At 45.4% G+C, this 22,300-nt stretch overlaps 1 protein-coding gene and 1 long non-coding RNA gene across 5 annotated transcripts; one reads left to right on the top strand and one right to left on the bottom strand.

Annotated features, from left to right (window-relative positions):
• Positions 1-12,317: 12,317 nt before the first annotated feature.
• Positions 12,318-18,007, bottom strand: LOC101782600. 4 transcript variants are annotated; one of them, XM_022827683.1, is made up of 5 exons: positions 17,514-18,007; positions 17,025-17,419; positions 16,769-16,927; positions 16,433-16,508; positions 12,318-12,655 (listed from the first exon to the last, which is right to left on the bottom strand). In XM_022827683.1, exons 1-4 carry the CDS (start codon positions 17,520-17,522, stop codon positions 16,448-16,450), a joined length of 624 nt encoding a protein of 207 aa, XP_022683418.1. In that variant the 5' UTR covers positions 17,523-18,007; the 3' UTR covers positions 12,318-12,655; positions 16,433-16,447. The 4 variants fall into 4 exon arrangements, with proteins under 4 accessions (XP_022683418.1, XP_022683417.1, XP_012702101.1 ...); XM_022827682.1 differs by having other exon boundaries at positions 16,769-16,942; XM_012846647.3 differs by lacking the exon at positions 12,318-12,655 and adding an exon at positions 15,989-16,326.
• On the top strand, positions 12,781-18,755 carry LOC111257667. Its single transcript, XR_002678258.1, has 2 exons — positions 12,781-12,977; positions 18,617-18,755. It is a non-coding gene; the product is annotated as an uncharacterized LOC111257667 (long non-coding RNA).
• The last annotated feature ends 3,545 nt before the right edge of the window (positions 18,756-22,300 follow it).

The raw sequence follows: 22,300 nt of genomic DNA on the forward strand, positions 1-22,300 counted from the left end.
GACACAACAAATCCAAAGGCTTGGCATTTCAAAATATCAATGCGCTCGGATACAAGATTACACAAGCAGCTTAAAGCTCTTCTAAGGAGACAAACTCCGACATCTTGGATGCAATAGGCTCCGCCTCCTCGAGGTACTGCGCATAGGCCTCCTCTGTGCAGTTGCGAGCCAGGCCATCACCAGCTGCCGCCAAGTCTGCCCTCGGGTAGTAGGACTTCACAACCGCAAGAACCTATTTGCAAACAGTCTTGCAAAGTCCTGCCACTTTACTCGGGGCAGCTCTTAGTTGCTCTACTAGCGATTGCGGTCCTGTGCCTTCCTCCACGGGGGCTATAGCATTCACCAAGTCTTCAGCCGCTCTAGACAACTCTTGGAGTTCACCCCGAAGTCTTTCCAAGGTCTGGGCATGATCTCTACATGCCACCATGGCCATGGCAAGCATCACGCCATTTTGCATCTTTCGGTCTCGCTGGTGCTCGCAAGCAGGCTGTGCTTCCATCAGCGCGGCTCGAAGATGTTCGGCTTCATCTGCCACTCGGTCATGAGCGTTCCTCCAATCGATAACTTGGCTCCTTGCGGCCGCTTCCTGCTTCTTGAGTTCTACAAAGCAAAGAACTCAGGCCACAGCCAACTACAGTTGGACACACCCAAACTAGTCACAATGCTTACCTTGATACTTCTTGTTCAAGGACTTGTAGCGGCTCTCCAATTTTTCCTACAGAACCGTGTGATCCGCGCGTTCCACAGCAAAGGACTTCGCCTCGACTTCATGAACCCGAAGAGCTTCTGTCAGTCGGGCGCATTCTTGCTCCAACTGGCGGCTTCTTTCCTGAAAAATCCAAGTATGGTGTAATCAGTTTAGAAGCCTCACGACTACTCGGGTCCTGCAATAACATCAACAATATCTACCTGGAAGCCCCGGAAAACATCGATGGCCCTCTGGAACTCCAAGTCAGAAGGCAGGCTAAGTACTGGTTTTTGGGTACTCTCCACAAGATGAGGAATCGTACCCAGAGCAGCACCTACAACATTTACCATGTCAGCTATGGACTACGACTACAATAAACAGACTACAGGCACTTACATGGAGCAGTCGCTTGTTTGGCTTTTCCAACATCTACTACGGCCAGCGATCCACCAGTAGATGATGACAAAGCAGCGCCTCCTGAGCCCGATGCAACGGCGGGAACCTCCACCGAACGAATTACGTCTTGCAGCATTGACATAGTAGCTCCAAGACGGCCGGCGTCAACCTCAGGTACCTCTTCAACAATGAAGTCCTCCGGAGGAATAGATGTTGTAGTCGAGGGATCCGGCACTACCCCTGTCTCTATAGGAATAGTTTCCTCTGCATCTCTGCACCACAAAAGTGTTACTACATGATTTCAAGACACTTCAACATCATTCAAAAAGAAAAGAAGGCTCACCGGGTGGAACGTGGCGGCAGTCGCACACGCTTCTTCTCGGCGACAGGCGGCCGAGTACTCGGAGCCACGGGAACAGCCGCCGGCACCGTCTTCTCACCAAGACCTACAAAACCGAAGTCAAGACTATAGTACTACTCAAATGAAAACAATCGGAAGGGACAACGCTTACCACTGGCGATCACATTGGACAGCAAGGTATCAGTAGCAAGTACTGGTGACACCTCCTTCGTTGTACCCGCTACTCCAGCAGGCAGCCCCAGAATTGCCTGGTCAGCAATGGGCGGCATGGCAGCCGACGGAGTTGGCACGGTTAACTCGGGGGCTACCACAGTTTCTGTTGATGGCACCCTCTCCGGTACCGTGTCAACAGCCGCATCACCGACTTCAGGGTCGGACACGGCCATCTCTTCAGAAACAGCCTCATCTACAGCCTTTACGAACCAAAAACAAGATTCACCACATCAATAACGAATTTCAAGTTCATCAGTAATACACAAGTTACCGACTACATACCTTGGTACCTCGAGACTTCTCAGGGGTTGAAGCAGACTTAGCCGTAGACATCTTGCAGACTACTCTACGTCTCTTAACAGGAGGAGAAGGCTCGTCCTTCGACTCCTCGACGACAGCTTCCGACTCTTCTTTCCGACTGCGCCAAGTAGCCGGCAAGAACTTGGGACTTCAAACAACAAATCGGTGTCAGCAATAAGAATCACAAGTCAAAGAAGAACAAGTCAGGAGGAAAATACTTACCACTTCTGGCTTGTACCAGGCATCATACTGACGAAGGGCCGTAGGGATTACGGGTACTCCCTGATAGTTCCTAAAAAATTTGGCCAGCAGTGCCTCTACGTCATCATCAGATATGTCCTCATCAGACATACGCGATGGATCCTTCAGACCTCCGTACTCACTTCCCGAGTGAGCACGTTTTTGAAGTGGCTGGACCCTTCTCTTCAGGAAACTGGCCGCCACGTTGATCCCAGTCAAACCGAGCGCTTTCAACTCGGTAATCTGCTGCATCAGGTGATCGAGTTCTGGGGTGTCCTCGTGCTCGCTTACCCAGTTTTCCGCATGCTTGGGCGCGTGACCAGTCACCACGGGCAAGCGAGGATCATTGTTCCCGATGTAGAACCACCTTTTCTTCCAATCCCCATGGGAGTCGGTCAGATTATACTCAATATACGCATTCGAGTTCCTGAGTTGGACCCCAGCGCCTCCAAAGACTTCCGTCCACTGGGCACTCGGCTGAGGCTTGCAATGGAACAGCTTCCTAAACAACTCGAGACTTGGAGGTACTCCCAGATAAACTTCGCACAGATGTACAAATATAGACATGTGCAGTACACCATTGGGATTCAAGTGGATGAGCTGAAGATTGTAGTACTCAAGAATACCTCTGAAGAAGTCGGAGGCGGGCACCGCCAGTCCCCTTTCCACAAAATGCGCAAGCATCACCGTCTCGGCAGGATGTTCCTCAAACTGCCACGCATTGGGAAACGCGGGGCGCCACTCAAGGATCTCCTTTGGCTGAAGGAGCTTGGCATCAACTAGCGCTTGGACAGCTTCTTCCTTCATCACCGAGTGTTGCCAAGTCACCCCAGGTGGCGGCGGCGCAGTTTGGTCTGTCCACCCCACTTTCGGCGTCGGCAGCACCAACTCTTTCCCCTTCTTGGATTTGACCTTGCCCGTCGCCGGAGCCTTGCCTTGGATCTTCTCGGGTTTCTTGCCCATCTTCTTGGTGCGCATTCGATGGAATCAACTTCAAGATAAGAGGGGGCTCACACTCGGATCTTTCCCAAAAAGCGGCAAATGACGGAGGCGGCGACACTAGCGGCGGTGAAACACTGAGCGGAGGCGCTGAGGAGGAGAAAGAACAGATCTAATGCCCGTGCGGCGTCACAGCAACCGAAAAGGGGCTTTCCAGATTTATCTCCGCCAGCTCCGGTTTCGACGCGTCAGTTGCGCAACGAACAGTTTAATCACGTATTAATCGCATTAAAAACCCAATGCATACTCCATTCAACGGACTGTTGACCACTTCAACGACAGGAATCGCCTAAGTGCTCGGGGGCTGCGGGTACCGTACCCGTTGGTCAGTTTTTCTTTTTCAAGATCTCCGAGGGTAAAATGGGCAAAAGCTGGTTTGACCCTAAGCCTGACTCTTCGACTCAACCTAAGGCTCGGGGGTTACTCCATATGGACTGCGATTGACATCGCACTACCATATAAAATTACTCAGGAACAGAAATAACTCGAAGCTGCAGAAAGAGTACCTTCCAGCCACGCGACAGTACTCGAGCACTTCAGTCTGCAAAACTACTCGGGTAGTGCCTGCAGTGCCCAAGACTGGCGCACGACTACAAAGTACTCGGGGGCTTGTCGGCCATACTCCCCAGGTCACGAGTAGGCCTTGGACGGCCCACTAAGGGACGTACTCGGACAAGATCAGAACAAGGATAGGCGTATCCTTCTCGGACTAGTCTTGTATGTTTATGGAAAGCTACTCAGGCCAATACCGAGTAGAACTCTATAATAGTACTCGGCTAGGACTCAGACTTGTAACCCTGCCCTCCCGGGTATATAAGGCCGGGCAGGGACCCCCCTCAGACACATAAAAACACAACTCAATACAAACCAACACACAGGACGTAGGGTATTACGTGATCTAGTGGCCCGAACCTGTCTAAATTGTGTTCCTTGCGTCACCATTGATTCCTTGATTCTCGACGACCCTTACCGCATAAAAGACCACCTAGGGTACCCCTAGGTGGGTTGTCGGTCTAAAACACCGACACTTACCTTTCTTCAAATTACTCAAATGACAAGACAAATTTCAATGGATAGAGGAGGCAGACAAAGCTTTGTTACAACTGAAAGATTTCTTGTCAAAGCTACCATTCCTCACAGCCCCAACTCCAAACAAAGATTTGCTCTTGTACATCGCTGCAACTACTCATGTTGTCAGCACAGCAATAGTAGTCAAAAGATCTAAACCAAGCCACGTCTACAAAGTCCAAAGACCAGTATACTTTGTCAGCGAAGTACTCTTGGATTCCAAGACACGATACCACCAGTCCAAAAGCTACTCTATGCCATACTACTCACTTCATGTTAACTCTGACACTACCAAGAACACAACATATCCGTCATCACTGACTTCCCGCTCGGCGAAATTCTTCACAATCGAGACGCCACGGGCAGAATCTCAAAGTGGTCAGTGGAACTCGGAGCATTGTCCTTACAATTCAAACCCAGAACAGCAATTAAATCCCAAGCTCTAGTTGATTTCATGGCTGAGTGGAGAGAAAATCAATTGCCTACTCCGGTAGAATGCCCTAAACATTGGGTCATGTACTCCGACGGATCACTCAAATTCAAGGGAGCCGGCGCAAGAGTACTCTTAATATCCCCAAAAGGCGAGCAACTCAAATACATTCTCCAAATCTTTTAGGGAGCATCAAACAATGAAGCTGAGTACGAAGCATTACTACACGGTCTCCGACAAGCAGTCTCACTGGGCATCAAAAGGTTACTAGTCTACGGTGACTCACTGGTAGTCATCAATCAAGTCAACGACGAGTGGGATTGCAACAAAGAAAACATGGACGCGTACTGCAAGAAAGTTCGCAAGCTAGAGAACAAATTCTCAGGCCTTCAGTTTCATCATGTAGTCCACGACAACAATGTCGCCGCTGATGTGTTATCTAAAATGGGCTCAACACGGGCGGAAGTCCCAGCAGGCATTTTTGTTCATGAACTTCGCAAGCCGTCTATAACGGAACAAGCAACTTCAGTAACGACCAGCAACGATCCACCAGAACCTGACCAGAAGATCATGATGATCGAGGTAGACTGGAGAACTCCTTTTATCGACTACATTAAAGAGCACAAGCTACCTTCCAACAAGACACGAGCAGAACAAATCTCACAGCACGGCAAAAGCTATGCTCTAGTTGGAGATAAAATCTACAGAAGAGGAGCATCCTCAGGAGTACTCATGAAATGTGTTACTCGCGAAGATGGCAAAGACATCTAGGAGGAAATACACAAAGGAATTTGCGGCAACCATGCATCCTCATGAACAATAGTAGGCAAAGCCTTCAGAGCGGGATTTTACTGGCCAACTGCGCTGGTAGATGCGGCAGAACTAGTCTGTACAGGCTAATGCTGCCAGTTTTTCACCAAGCAACAGCATGTCCCTACCTACAAACTCATCACAATACCTCCAACATGGCCTTTCGCATGCTGGGGGATTCAATCGAGTCCTCGTCGCCATTGACAAGTTCACCAAATAGATCGAGGTCAAACTCGCCGTGGGAAGGGCCTTATGTTGTATGCAAAGTCACGGGACCAGGATCCTATTGGCTACAACAACTCTCCAGCAAAGAAGTCACAAACTCCTGGAACATAGAGCACCTATGCCGCTACTAAACATAGTTAACAGACTAAGTGAAATTGTACTTGGGCCACCGCCCGCTACTCTTCATATATGATTAATAAACTTTCTTTTCGGCAACTATCAACTACTTGTCTTTGCCTCCAGTCTAGCGGCTTGCAAAGGCAGGTCAACTGCAACTTGAGTTATTCAGCTCCACGAGCCTCTGCGCTCTCTCTTTTCGATTTGTTTTCAACAAGTCTAGCGGCTTGCAAAGGCAGGTCAGCTGCAACTAGAGCTATTCAGCTCTACGAGCCCCTGTGCTCTCTCTTTTTGACTTGTAATAACAAGTCTAGTGACTTGCCAAGGCAAGTCAGCTACAACCTGAGCTATTCAGCTCCACGAGCCTCTATGCTCTATATTCGACTTGTTTTCAAAGAAGTCTAGCAGCTCACAAAGGCGGGTCAGCTACAACTCGAGCGACTTAGCTCTACAAGCCTATGCGCTTTGACTTCAACTTATTTTCAACAAGTCTAGCGGCTCGCAAAGGCAGGTCAGCTAGAACTTGAGCTACTCTACGAGCCTCTATGCTATGACCTCAACTTAAACAAGCTTCTTGAGTTGTACAGCTCCAATTGCCAAAACACAAGACTATACGAGTTCTCCACAAGTCATCTCTCTCTTCTTATATGCAACTTTCGTATTAACAAAATTTTGCAGGATTGCAACAGTTGATTCTACTATAAGAAGTCAGGGTGTTCAGAGTACAACACAAATACACAACAACGACTACAAGAAACTACCTACTGGCAGTTACAACAGAAGTCCCAGGCTTTAATTATATCACAAGGATACACTTGAGCGTTGTGACTACTCGCAATCCACAAGGAAGAACCGCCAAGAAGCGAGGAGTGCACGCAAGGAAGCTACGCTCTAGGCAGCTGTACCCTTCTCCTCCCCTCAGCGGTGGCATAGACGGAGACTGGGGCTTCACACAGTCCAGTTCTGCTGCCCTTCATCAACACCCTCTCCCTCTTACAAGTACTCGGAACTGGACTTCAAGCACACATCGTGTACTTGAGTCTTATCCCGAGACATTGCAAAGAGAGAGAGCAGTCGGCACCATGCCTCCATCCTCGACCAGACATGATAAAGACCGTGAAGCTCATCATCCTTCACCCGTGAGCTCCAACATGGTTACTACCAGAGAGTACGGGAAAAGATCAAGTACACGGCATATCCTCCTATGAGGATTCTTCTAGCATCGCAGTTATCTCTCCTAGTGAGGAGATTTGTGGAGGGAATGTGGAACCTCACTACGAGGAATCTTCTAGCACCAGGGCGCTCATTGGAAACTTGCTACTATCAAAGAGAAGCAGCCTAAAGCCAACCACCACTATACTCAGATCCATGCCTCAAGCAATGGCAGCTGGGGGGCTATTTATAGCTGGAAGGCCAAGCAGAACAAGCGCACTCGTGACTCCACAGTAACTCGACTTGTCCTACTCAAGGAAACAACCCACGTGAAAGCATGTCTATGCAGAATCAAAAGCTCACATGTGAATCACTCTGGCAGCAAACAATCAGTCTTGCACAGTACTCCCGTGTGTCCTCCCCGGTACAAAGCAATAATGCAAAGGACACAGTACACACATACGCGTCCTCTACAACCATCTGCAACAATTGAGGAACACATACCCGCCATACTACCCATTGGAGATCTGCAAGCAAGTACTCATACAATAATCAACACCTAAGAAAAAATAGCAGATACTTGTTCAGATACATCAAGTTTATCGATGAAACTACAAACAGCGACTAGAGACTACTCCAAATTAATAAAGCCCGCTACATGCTCGGCAACCGGCTCCAGATCCTCCAAATACTGAGAATATGCTTCATCGCTACAATCTTCGACGATACCATCCGCAACCAGTGCCAAATTCACCTTTGGATAAAAGGACTTTACAATCACCAACACCTGCTTGCAAACAGATTTCGCCATATTGGTAATCTAGGCCGGTGCGTCCCTCAATCTCGCGATTAAAGGGTGGGACTCTACTCCTTCTTCGGGAGGCTCGATCACATCAACCAAGGCCTGTGCTGCATCAAACAAATCTTTAAGATCTTGCTCTTTCTTCTGCAAAGTAACCGCATGAATTTTTCAAGCAAGCATCGCTTTGGCCAATGTAATGACAAAGCTTCGTCACTGATCCTTCTCTTTTTCACAGTTTTCCCTAGCCTCCGCCAACTGAGCTGTAAGTTTCTCAACTTCGTCGGCTGCACAACTGTGAGCATTTCTCCAATCTAGCACTTGGATGCTGAGCTTGGTTTCCCGACCTTTGAGTTCTTCAAGAAGCAACAATAAATCCGATCGGGGAAACTGATAAAATACAGCATTATGATTCACAAGCTACGAGTACAAAGTACTCACCCTCCAATTTCTGCTGCAAAGACTTGTTACGCGCTGTCATTCGGCTCATCTCTGCTTCAAATTCATGCCTTTCAATCCGAAAGGACTCCACAACATCTTCATACTTTTTTAAGAAGTCGGCAGTGCAACGGCACTCCTCAGCAATGTCTTTCTCCAATTGTGCTGCACGACGCACAGCCTCACTATGCTCTTGGATAATTTGGACATTCTTGTGGGATTTCTCATATAAATCTTGCACAATCATGCAATTAGTACTCTTTACGAGTGCAAACGACGCCAAACCATGAAATATAAGTACTCAAATGCAGTTCCAAGGACTCACCTGAGTATAAGCTATCATCTGTTGATGCAAGTTCACAAAGTCTGATATTGGCGGCAACTCTTCTAGGAGCCTTTCAGAAATTTCAACTTTTTGTGACAACCCCGGGGTCTTGGTCATAACACTAGTACTCACACTTAGGGTTAGGATCAGCTGCTGAGAAAAAGAAGCCCCAGCCTCTACAACACCCTTACCCGCTGCAGTTGGTGCAACTTCATCCCCGGACGTTGTGACACCCTGTGAGACTACAACACCCCCCTCTTCAAAACTCGCCATTGCTGTAGTCGCCACAGTTTCGGTTGCGGGGGGTGGATCGTCCTTCACAACCTTGGGGGCTGGCAGCGCCAAATCTTCGAGCGAGCTGATTATGTCCTGCAGTATGGCGGCTGCAAAAGTCACTACACCTGCATCACCAGATTGTGCTGGACCTTCACTTGTCAAATCGATAACAGGTGCTGCAGAGGAGTCCGCGCCCAACGGATTTTCAATCTGCTTCGTGCTCACCCTTTCAAGAACAATATTTTCTGAAGTCCTAATATCAAACGTGGCTCAATATTAAACCAGCAACTATTGATTGCGCAATCAATAACCAAATCATTACAACAGAACACTTACTTGATGGACCGAGGAGGAACTCGTCAATGTTTCTTCATCACGAGAATTGGTTGTACACTCAGAGCCAGCTCATTAGCCGGTACGGGCAGCAACTCCTCGGTGTTTTTGCCAAGACCTGAAAGAATCAACTCAGAGACTACATACACGTGACTACTACTAGTACTCACATACTCACCACTAGCGGGGACTTCAGCCAGTGTGGCGTTAGAAACTGCTTCTGGTATCTCCACAGCATCAACCATAGCAGTCTTCAACAAGTCCTCCGCCTTGCTACTCGCAACATCGAGTTCAGTGACTACTAGAATGGTAGCCATCTCGGGTGCCACAGTCACATCTTCAGCAGTTGTCTCCACCAAGGAAGCCGTTGGTGTCCGCGGGAGAGACGCGGAAGCTGGAGGAGCGGCTCAGGGAGGCGGCCTTGGGCCGGGTGTTCCTCCTGCAGGGCGGCGACTACGCCAAGAGCTTCAAGGAGTTCAGCGCCAACAACATCCGCGACACATTCCGGCTCATGCTGCAGATGGCCATCATGGCTCCGGCCGCCCGCGGCCCTGCACGTACGGCGACCCTGCAGGGGAGCCCGGCCGGAGAAAATGGCTTCCGGGGTAGCGGCGCAGCACGGCCGCCCCGTCCATCGCGTGCCGCCGGAGCTCGCTTGACCTCATCTCCGCAGTCCGCACCCGCGGTCGGGCCGTCCTTCACACTCTCCCTCCTCCCCCTCTCCACGGCCGTGGCTGAGCCCAGGACGCCGGCCGCCGCACCACCGACGCTGCCGGCCGCCCGCGCCCAATCTCCCTCCGCCTCTCTGTTGTGAAGAAAGGAGAAGTCTTTTTCCCTTTAACCCCCTCCCTTCCCTTCTTTTTCCACCCGAGCTCCCCTCTTATCAGCATTTGGACTGCGGGTTGATTCCTAAAAAGTCAAGGGACTTTTTTGCAAAATGACCATGACGGACGGAAAAAAGCTGGCAGAGATGTTGCTTGCTTTAATAATATGTATAGATATAGATATAGACTTAGATATGCACTATATCTAGATATATAGGAAAAAAATATATTTAGAAAAGCTAAAGCGTCTTATAATTTAGGACGGATTGAGTAACATACACTCAGTCTATACATTTTCTCGCTTGAGCCCTCAGACAGCCCCATGGCCCCCTTTTATCTGTTGGACTTCATAACCACCAACAAGACAGCCTCATCAGTCGAAGTGAGCGACACAAACATAATAAAACTGTTAGGACCTTGGATGGATAAAATAAGGAAAAATATAAACAGGATTGTTAGTACCTCTCTAACAAAAGGCCATAAGCCTAACTTGCCATCAAAATAACAATTTTCTTCTTGATCATATCTTGGCCTGGTTTGTGCGGACAAGAACATCACCTTGGTAATATAGTTTTTGTTTTGCACAGTCCTGTGTGGATCTTGTTCATCTGGCGCCAAATACGTAGTTCTTGTTTTTTTTTTTGTGCCGTTGAACCATTTCTCATCTAAGTGCACGATGTTGCGCATATCAATAAATCTTGGGTCCTTTGGCAAGGTACTCTGATCAAGCATTGATATACAAAACTGCAGCCTCTATTTTTTATTTGCTTCCTTCAAATATGGTTTAAGTGAGCTAGAGTGACGTCTTAGCTTTCCTTCTTTGAAACACTTATGAAGTGTGCTTCTCTTCACACCTATAGCAGCTGCAAGTGACCGTATGGTGCGCCTTCTTCTCAAAGGGACGTGAGCAACCTGAGATAAGTCTACTTCAACATTTTGCGGCCACAATTTTTAGGTTTTCTTGAACTAAGATCACCTGGTATTCCTAGTGCACGGCACTCCTTAACTCTACACCAAATAGCTTGTACTAAAGACCTTTTTCACATTCAATATTTGAGCAACCAGAGTGGTTGTGTGTTTTTTCATGTTGCCTCCATTACTAAGGGTAAGCAAAGCTTCATATATCTGTTGTCTTTGCTCGTTAGTCAAATTTTTTCTATGGTTGTTACCTTGCCCTTAGTTGTCTCCCTTATCTTCTGAATCATCCAGCTCTTCTTGTTCGAAGACCACCACGTCCACACCACCGGCATACACACCGTAGTCTTCATCATCGTCTACTTCTTAAAAAACAGAATATGGGTAAGTGTTAGATGCATTGTCTACTTTTTTAAAAAGAAACAGAATATGCAACCTCTGTACAGTAAAACATGATTACCTCCATGTATTTCTACGTGTTCGTCAAAGGCAGGAATGTTCAAATCAAAATGATGACACACTCCCTGTGTAGCAGTTTGTACATCTACCTGGACTTCATTTTGTTCTAGATATTGACAGGATGCACTTCATTTTTCTTCAGCTCTTCAAGCTATGCAGCCTAAATGAGCAGACCGTGCCACTGTCCTTTCTAATTGATTCCTGTGCATTTCTTCCATAATCTCCAACTGAAGTTGGAATGTCGAGTAAGACGAGTTTCTCCTCCCCTGCTTGCTTCTACAATGAGCTTGCATTGGATGACAGCCGCTGCAGAGGGGCGAAACACTGTAGCAACAGTGTGCTGTGGCTGCAGCAGCGCTGAAAAGAAGGCCAGCCAAACAAATGACCTCTGCGACGGGATCCTCCGATGTCAACTTCACTGTGACGCTTCTTTAGCATCAGTCCATGCCCAATGGCCGAAGCATGCCACTAGATCATACGTATTAGGGGGTGTTTGTTTCTTTAGCACCTCCTAAAATTCCTATCCCATCGAATGTTTAGATACTAATTAGGAGTATTAAATGTAGGCTAATTACAAAACCAATTGCACAGATGGAGACTAATTTGCGAGACGAATCTATTAAGCCTCATTAGTCCATAATTTGACAATGTGATGCTACAGTAAACATGTGCTAATGGTGGATTAATTAGGCTTAATAGATTCGTCTCGTGAATTAGTCTCTATTTGTGTAATTAGTTTTATCATTAGCTCATGTTTAATCCTTCTAATTAGCCTCCGAATATTCGATGTGACATGAATTTTAGTCACGACTAAAGATCCAAACACCGCCTTACCCACATGATACAACATTCCTGGAACCCATCAACTTCGACAAATATTCATCAAATATACAATTAACCTACTGCCAAACACGGCGGTACGGCGGCACACCGCACGGCTTACTAGTAATTTAAAGAAATGTGAACGTACTATGCATTTGCAAACATTATATAAACATCTCCCACAACAATACAATGATAAAACCCTAATAGAAATTGTTTAACATCCATGAATGTGAAAAGAGTTCACCAGATCGCATCACATTAATACCTCATAGCAGTCAACAGCTCGGCGGGATAAATGGTTCCTAAAAAAGTCACATAATAGTTCAAAAATCAAACCTAAATCAACACGTACACTAGTAGGCTGCAACTCAAACTCCACAACCGCAGCTGCCTGAGACTTCTTGAGATGCGTGGCATCTTGCATATGCTGCTGCTCAGGCTATCTCCCACCAATAGTCAGCCCTTGAAATAAAAAATAGCTATCAGCAAGCATATTTTTCTATAACAGACTGAATTTTCTCAAATATGGAAAATTTATTTGCATTAATAATAATCATGCACTGACAACCTGCTCCTAGATGTATTTGAGCACTGAGTATTTCTTCCTATTCTGACAGGCTCTACCATTTGGCAGGAGAACATTATCGCGGAATGAAGGCATGGACGTATATGTAACGGTGACGGTGTTCCTTGGAGTTCAGAGTGCAAAAGAGCATCGCAAGGGGAGCATGTTGCCTTGATGAGCAGTTTTGCTAGATTTCCAGAGTGTAGGTGGCTTGCATAGGTGTACGGGTTATTGCAAGCCTTGCTGTATACAGGATGCTATACGGGATACACTGAACGCTTTGATATGGTTCCCCAATTTAAGTCGGTTGCACTAGCGTGGGGGAGAAAATGGATATTCATAGACTTTTTATTTCCCCTTGAGATAGTTAAACTGGTTACCTGATACGTTCGTGGTGCGATGTGAATACTCTGCATTCCCAGATCATCTTTCCTTGTTTTGAGTGTTTTTGGATGTTTTAGGGCAAACTTTTGGCCTGTACAGTAGAGTCTTCCCCCCCCTTTTTTTTTGGAAAACTGGCAGGAGCGTTGCCATATCATATAAGAAGAAGAAAGAATAGAACATGTTTTACAAGACTAGCAAATATGCCCATGCGTTGCAACGAGAGGGGGAAAAAATCCTTACCTACCCTTACCCAGCAACCATGACCAAAACCTCAAAGATGACTTGATTTATGTCCCATATTAATTATTATCAAAATAGACTTCAATAATATTAGAAATTCATGCCTAAATAATATCAATTTTCTTTGAGCAAGATTAGGAATTCAGGCCTGAATAAAACAAACCAATAAAAAATGGCATGTGTTTTTAGTAACTGAGGACACACCATTTTTTAGTAATTCATCTTTTGCTGGTGAGTGCTGCTCTCGCCGTCTACCTCAAGCTCCCTTACATGGCCACTAACATCCCAAAAAGCTTTGGAGAGCTTGGGGACACTCCCCTCGAGTTCTTCGAGGTCCCTCCCATCCCGGCGTCTCACCTCAGTAGGGAGATGTGCGAGCGCCCAGAGAGGGACGTCTACAACGCCGCTCTGAGCATGTGTGCTTGAATGCCGGACAACACCGACAGCATCCTCGTGGACACGTTTGAGTTGTTAGGATGTGCTATACAAGTTTTAAATGTTACTCTTATGATGATATATGTGGGTAATTTGGATGCAAAACTTAGGGACTACTTTGCATTGGCTCTCATAATGGACGAGGTGGGTAATTTATATGAAAAAATAGAGGGATATTTTAAATTATCTTCATAATGATAGAGATTGGTAATTTAGATATAAATAAATTTATAATTTATTTTGAATTATATTTTATAAGGACAAAGATGGGTTATTTGGATGCAAATTTAGAGAGGTACTGGATGGATATTTTTTATTGAAACAAAAAGGATCTAATGCTATTGTTGGTGATGATGGTTAGAGTCTGCGAAATCAAGGGCCAACTATTTCTGATTATTATGAGAATTTTTATGATTTGTCTTTTTTCCTAGCGCATCCCATGATAACTATATTAAGCCTCTAATTAGTAACGGTAAGATAAAATACTACTATGTTCATTTCTTTGAGAATGAAAATTAGTAGAGAGCTGGACTTGGAAATAATTCAAAGCTCATCCCATGATAACTATATTAAGCCTCTAATTAGTAACAGTAAGATAAAATACTACTATGTTCATTTCTTTGAGAATAAAAATTAGTAGAGAGCTAGACTTGGAAATAATTCGATGGAACTGAATAAGATATGAAAATATAAGCAGCAACCAACTTATTTTATATTATTATTGTAGATCATTGCTCAACAATCGACCATTACATTGCATTGACATAACTCTTTCAGTTTGCCATGGTTGCTCCTATATATCTGCTTTTCCTTCCCAACAACAATGCTTGAGGATTCACCATATATGATTGTCACGGAAGAAGATATTTTAACATCGGCCTTGGGTTAATTGGCTTGCATGCTACTGTATGTACGCGGAGATGAAGGCATGCTCCTTGCTAATGGCCCTCAATCCAGACCGTAACAACCAGACAAAATAAACCCACCGCCTCTCCGCTCTGGATGACCTGCTGTATGACGCTTCGATTCTTCAAGAAAATTGAAATAAAATTTGAGATGGAGGAAGTAATAACTTAGAGTGATGTTTTAATAAATTTGATGTTTTTTGTTGATTATGTATGCAAATTTTAATTCTTGAGAAGTCTCATTTCTAGGCTCTAGCGCTACCAAACGTCTGAATTATATTATAACACAGAATGATATTATAGTATTTAGTTTATTTATTCCTATAGTGCATTTCTCGTAGTTTTTCCTTCAAATCAATATTCCACTACTGAGCATTGCGGTCTTATTGCCAACTTTGTAATTCAATATTTACTTTATTTCTCCTAATTCCATTTGTCTATTTTCCCATATAACTTGCAAAATCAATAAATTCTAGTAAATAATTAGATTTGCAAAATTCTAGTAAATAGACCAACGTCTTACTAGATTTTAGTAAATTATTAACACAATTCTTGTAGTTCATATATATCTATATATCTTGAAAGTGATTGATGCTACTAGATTTTTTTTTTTGAGCAAAGATTGATGCTACTAGGTGGTAATTTATTTTCTCTTCTTTTCATATTTTTCTTTGCATACCTAACCTTTCAAAATCAGTACTTTGTTCTATATATTGACACGATGCACTTCATTTTCTTCAGCTCTTCAAGCTATGCATCCTAAATTTTGTTCTAGATATTGACAGGATGCACTTCATTTTTCTTCAGCTCTTCAAGCTATGCAGCCTAAATGAGCAGACCGTGCCACTGTCCTTTCTAATTGATTCCTGTGCATTTCTTCCATAATCTCCAACTGAAGTTGGAATGTCGAGTAAGACGAGTTTCTCCTCCCCTGCTTGCTTCTACAATGAGCTTGCATTGGATGACAGCCGCGGCAGAGGGGTGAAACACTGTAGCAACAGTGTGCTGTGGCTGCAGCAGCGCTGAAAAGAAGGCCAGCCAAACAGATGACCTCTGCGACGGGATCCTCCGATGTCAACTTCACTGTGACGCTTCTTTAGCATCAGTCCATGCCCAATGGCCGAAGCATGCCACTAGATCATACGTATTACCCACATGATACAACATTCCTGGAACCCATCAACTTCGACAAATATTCATCAAATATACAATTAACCTACTGCCAAACACGGCGGTACGGCGGCACACCGCACGGCTTACTAGTAATTTAAAGAAATGTGAACGTACTATGCATTTGCAAACATTATATAAACATCTCCCACAACAATACAATGATAAAACCCTAATAGAAATTGTTTAACATCCATGAATGTGAAAAGAGTTCACCAGATCGCATCACATTAATACCTCATAGCAGTCAACAGCTCGGCGGGATAAATGGTTCCTAAAAAAGTCACATAATAGTTCAAAAATCAAACCTAAATCAACACGTACACTAGTAGGCTGCAACTCAAACTCCACAACCGCAGCTGCCTGAGACTTCTTGAGATGCGTGACATCTTGCATATGCTGCTGCTCAGGCTATCTCCCACCAATAGTCAGCCCTTGAAATAAAAAATAGCTATCAGCAAGCATATTTTTCTATAACAGACTGAATTTTCTCAAATATGGAAAATTTATTTGCATTAATAATAATCATGCACTGACAACCTGCTCCTAGATGTTTTATTCTTCCACTTGAGGTTCTGCCCCTGCAGGTTCTTCAATTCCCTTGGAAACAATGGTACTGCACATGCCAAATAAAAAAAGTTAGATAATTGAAGCCAATTTATTCAAATCAAGAATAAAAGTAATCTATTCAGATGGACAAAGTGACTAAGTGTCTACGCACATGTTAATACGTAATATGCAATGACCAATTTTTTGAAGAATGCAATTCTAAATATTTCATTTTTGAATGGTTTTATCAAATACTAAGAAAAATAATACATGATACTTCAAATTAGATTATTCTTTGAGTTTAATCAAATATGAGACAGATACTACCTTTTCCATTTTTTAAAAGTATCTAGTAGCTCCCAAACAGTCCATGCTTGCCAGTGTCCCTGATCAAGATATGTTATCCCCACTAGATCACCAGACAAATTGAACAATGGTGATCCTAAGTAAGCGTACTCATGCATATCGCAATCATGAAATAGAACTCTGCAACAAACATCTCTGTTTATTGAAGAAGAAAAACATTATTAATTTTATTTAAACGACAATATTACATAATGTGATAATATATGAGAGATCTTACATTACTGAACCTCTGCAATAACCGGTTGGTGTAATATACCCTTCTCTAGGGAAAACAAATGAATGAACAGGATCACCAACTTGAACAGACTGAGTCTCAAACCTGACTGCTTTTATATAGCCATTTTCACTTGGCTTAGCAGCAAATATATAGAAACCTCCCGCAGATTTAATGGGCTTACGAACATCAAGTTCTTGTTCTTGTTCGTATCCTGTAGCGTTTGGGAAGTTCACTACAAATCTTTTTTTCATCCCAAAAAATTTGGAATTCGCTGCTATGACAGCAGACCCATCATCTTCTATTGAAAGAATAATGCCAGCAATAACCATAAACCGCTTGTCCTCCGGCTTCGGCTTCCAGTCAAAAGATATACGCACAATTGACTTACGGACCTCCTGAATAACTTGAGGGTGTTGTTAACAAGAATTAAAAAAAAAACAGAAAACCAGATAGGGATTAGGTAAACCATCACAGAAAGAAGCGACGGACCTGCTCCATGAAACAAATACGAGCCCCGGCGCCAATCTACGGAAGAGGAGAAGGGAGTGAGGATGGCACCGGCCGGCCGGCGCAAGGTAAACAGGAGCTGCTCGCCGCTGTGAATACCGCCTCCCTCCGCAGCGTGCCTTGGACAGGCGCGGGATGGCAAGGGGGCAGATCGTGCCCTCGGAGATCACTGAATCAGCCGTCGATTCGTCATGCGGCGCTCGTACTCTTGCCGGCTTCAGGATCCGCTCCTGCCCCCTGGAACCTCGCCCTCCAAATCCCGCCGTGCGCCGTCCTGCAGTGCGCCTGACGGCGCTGGATCTGAAGGACCAGGACAGGGATGGCACAGGCAGGAGGATGAGAAACGGATCCGAGGATGATGGCCGAAGAGCAAGGCAGCCGCCGCCCGACGCCCACGGCCCACCAATGAGGAGCTGAGGAGCAGTCAGGGAGGAGAGGGATGAGATTCTGTTGAGGGGTTTCGTGTTGTAGAGATCCCGACAACGGTCTTTAACAAATCTGCCCCTACCCGGATCTAGGGTCTCCGACAGTGAGCTAATACCTGTTTGTTGATACGAGGGCTAAACTTTAGCAGTGTCATATCGAATATTCGGATGCTAATTAGAAGAACTAATTATAAAAACTAATTGCAGAATCCTGTGCTAATTCGCGAGACGAATCTATTAAGCCTAATTAATTCATCATTAGCAAATGATTACTGTAGCACCACATTGTCAAATCATGGACTAATTAGGCTTAATAGATTCGTCTCGTGAATTAGACTCCATCTGTACAATTAGTTTAGTAATTAGCCTATGTTTAATACTCCTAATTAGCATCCAAACATCCAATGTGACAGGTGCTAAACTTTAGCGGGGTGTATCCAAACACCCCCGCAAATTCAGAGGAGAGAGATTGATGGTTCATTTTTATATGTTAAATTTGACTACATTTTATATAAAAATACATTAATATTTATAATACATAATTATCTATCATTAGATAGATTGTTGAATCTATTTTTATAATAAATTTAATTAGAGATATAAATATTGTAAATATTTTATACATATCTAGTCAAACTTAAAAAAGTTTAACCGGCATAGGTGTACGGGTTATTGCAAGCCTTGCTGTATACAGGATGCTATACGGGATACATGCTGAACGCTTTGATATGGTTCCCCAATTTAAGTCGGTTGCACTAGCGTGGGGGAGAAAATGGATATTCATAGACTTTTTATTTCCCCTTGAGATAGTTAAACTGGTTACCTGATACGTTCGTGGTGCGATGTGAATACTCTGCATTCCCAGATCATCTTTCCTTGTTTTGAGTGTTTTTGGATGTTTTAGGGCAAACTTTTGGCCTGTACAGTAGAGTCTTCCCCCCCTTTTTTTTGGAAAACTGGCAGGAGCGTTGCCATATCATATAAGAAGAAGAAAGAATAGAACATGTTTTACAAGACTAGCAAATATGCCCATACGTTGCAACGGGAGGGGGAAAAAAATCCTTACCTACCCTTACCCAGCAACCATGACCAAAACCTCAAATATGACTTGATTTATGTCCCATATTAATTATTATCAAAATAGACTTCAATAATATTAGAAATTCATGCCTAAATAATATCAATTTTCTTTGAGCAAGATTAGGAATTCAGCCTGAATAAAACAAACCAATAAAAAATGGCATGTGTTTTTAGTAATTGAGGACACACCATTTTTTAGTAATTCATCTTTTGTTGGTGAGTGCCGCTCTCGCGGTCTACCTCAAGCTCCCTTACATGGCCACTAACATCCCAAAAAGCTTTGGAGAGCTTGGGACACTCCCCTCGAGTTCTTCGAGGTCCCTCCCATCCCGGCGTCTCACCTCAGTAGGGAGTTGTGCGAGCGCCCAGAGAGGGACGTCTACAACGCCGCTCTGAGCATGTGTGCTTGACTGCCGGACAACACCGACAGCATCCTCGTGGACACGTTTGAGTCGTTGGAGCCGTGGGTAGCTCGAGCTCTCAGCAAAGCTTCCCCGTCGGTGGTTGGGCTATGCCTCCCGTGTTTTGCGTCGGATAGTTGGTCGAAGCGCCCGATGCGAGGAAAGAAAGCAATACATCTGGGAGGCACGAGTGCCTGTCATGGCTCGACGGGCAACCCGACCGCAGCGTGGTGTACCTCTGCTTCGGTAGCGCCGGCGTCCACCGCGAGGAGCAGCTCTTGGAGATCGCCACCGGCCTAATTATAGATGTGAAGAGATAGTTAGACAATTTCTCAAGATATAGTGAAGAGTGCCTGAGAAAATGATAAATTTTGAGGGTTAGATATGGAAAAGCGAAGTGTAAGGACTAGATTTAGAATATCTATTTACTGGAGGGGGCTACGCGCGATTTTAGGAAGACTCAAGGAATAGTATCAAGAATAGATGAAAGATATAGGGGGTAAAGTAAAAAATCTCCTTACCTAGGGACGTCCACTCGCGGGGGCCGGTGCGCAGCACGCAGTTTTTGAGTTGGGCGGGGTTTTGCCGTGAGAACTTCGTTTTTCTTCGATTTTTCCTCGGTTTTGCACTTTAGTTGTGAATTTGACACGGTTTTGGACTCTCAGCACCGGGTACGGACCAAAAAAAAGTACTTGCTTTAATATTAAAAGTAGAGATTTGATTACATAAATAACAAAGTATTCTCAGGCACAAAGTGAAAGATCTTTGAAAAGACACTACAGTGAAGTCTTCCACGTTGCATAACGGTGGTACCTAGGTGGTCGACATAGTTGTCCTGGCAGCCCGGCATGGAGCCTATCTTTTTGCCCAGCCCTAGCTCGGCCTGGCCGTAATCCTTCACGCTCGTGCCGGGCGTGGGCCGCCACCCGGCACGCGGGGTGGCATGGCCCGACTCGCGTATCAACGGTTGGCCCATTGCCGGCCCATATAGCCAACGACTAGCGGCCCAGCCCAGCCCAGCCTAGCTAGTGGCCCAGCGCCCTCGAGGGAGTCATATATAACTCCCCCGGCGGCCGCTCCTTTCAAAAATCCTAGTTCCCACCCCTCCCGCCACATGCCCGCACTCCCCACAGTCCCTCTCCTTCTCGCCGCTGCCGCCGTCACACTGCACTCTCGCTTCTCTAGCTCTCTTCCTCTCATCACCGGTGAGGTCTCCTCTCCTCCTCGGTTCCTCCTTCTCCCACTCTCAGATCCTCCTCTCCTGATCATGTTCTCCTCGACTCCTCCTCCTCCTCCTCCTCCTCCTCCTCCTCCTCCGCGCCGTGGAGTGGCGGAGGTCTTGCTTGCCAACGTTGGTTGTTGTCCTCTCTCTACTAGCAGTATCCCCTCTCAATCTTTCGTCCTGTCATCCTATTCAGCTCCAGGCTCCGGCTGCGCAGGTAGAGTAACCCTAGATCCGGATGTTGTTCCCCTGGATCTAGGATTCTAGGGTGTTTCTATTATGATCTCCTTCTTCATGCAGGTCTCATGCTTGTGCGTGGCCGCACGTCGTTGAGGGACGAAGCTGCCAATGTGACGCCGACGAGGTCAACGCTGGAGGGCTACCGCACGAGGTCATCGTGATAGACGAGAACTACACCATCAACGACGACCTCCGGGCTTGTGGGTTGCCAAGCGACGATGAGGATGACCTAGCTACCAAAATTGTAGCCATCTTCGATAGCTCTGGTGCTCCGATCAATCTAGATGCCGGTGCTCCTGCTGGTGATGCTGATGGAGGCGTGTCTACGACTCCGACGCTAGCTTCTACCCCATCTTCGACGCTGACTACCTCAACGGGCATTAGCATCCACACGAAGGGTACCAAGCGGAGATCTGCTGCGTGGAACGATTTTGAGGAGTTGTTCATGAAGGCGCCAACAGTAAAAAGGTGAGATACGCTGCTAAGTGCCTTCACTATTCTAATATTCTCACTGGTCGTTCTTGTGCTGGTAGTGGGCATTTGCTCCGGCGCCAAAAGATGTGCTTGGCTAAAGCTAATCATTCTGCTCTAGTTCAATCTCAACTTCAGTTTAATTTTGATGGCTTTGTTCATAATTAGGAATATAAACCTGATGTTGCTCGTAAGGAGTTGTGCCGTTTAATTGCTAGCTTGATATACCTCTTGGCTTTGGTGAGACAGAAGCATTTGAGGAGTACATTCAGCATACTCACAATCCTCATTATGATAAAGTCTCTAGGCAAACCACTACTAGAGATTTTACCAAGTACTTTACTTAGCGTCATGCTTCCCTGGTTGAATGTTTGAAGTCTTCTATTTCTTCTGTTTGTCTAATTTCTGATATTTGGTCTAGCAATGTTAAGGAAGACTATCTTAGTGTTGTTGCATATTTTGTTTTTGCTGATTGGGAATTAGATAAGAGAATCATTGCTCTTAGGCTAATTGATGTCAAACATTCTGGTGTTAACATTGCTGAACGTATTTGTTGCTGTCAAGATTAGCGGATCAAGACTACGGCTAGTAAATTTCTTTTATGCACGTAAGGCTTCAGATGGTGGCGTGGGAAGACACGGGGTTAGACTGGTTCGGGCAAAGAAAGCCCTACATCCAGTATGAGGAGCTGCTCCTGTTGCCCACGCGGGGTCTGTAGTAGGGGTTACAAACGGGCGAGAGAGGGAGTCGGTCCCAAGTCTCTTAGGTGTGCACTGATGCTCTAGAGGAGAGTGTGTGCGTGCGTTCTGTTGGCTTGAGAGTTCTCTTCGTCTCAGGGCCCCCGGTCCTCCTTTTATAGCGCAAGGAGAGCCCAGGGTTATAGATGAACCAGATGTGAGGAGAAGTAAAAGAGATAAGCTAAGTAAAGAA

This window comes from Setaria italica, chromosome VI, assembly GCF_000263155.2.
Source record: "Setaria italica strain Yugu1 chromosome VI, Setaria_italica_v2.0, whole genome shotgun sequence".
Classification (NCBI taxonomy): Eukaryota; Viridiplantae; Streptophyta; class Magnoliopsida; order Poales; family Poaceae; genus Setaria; species Setaria italica.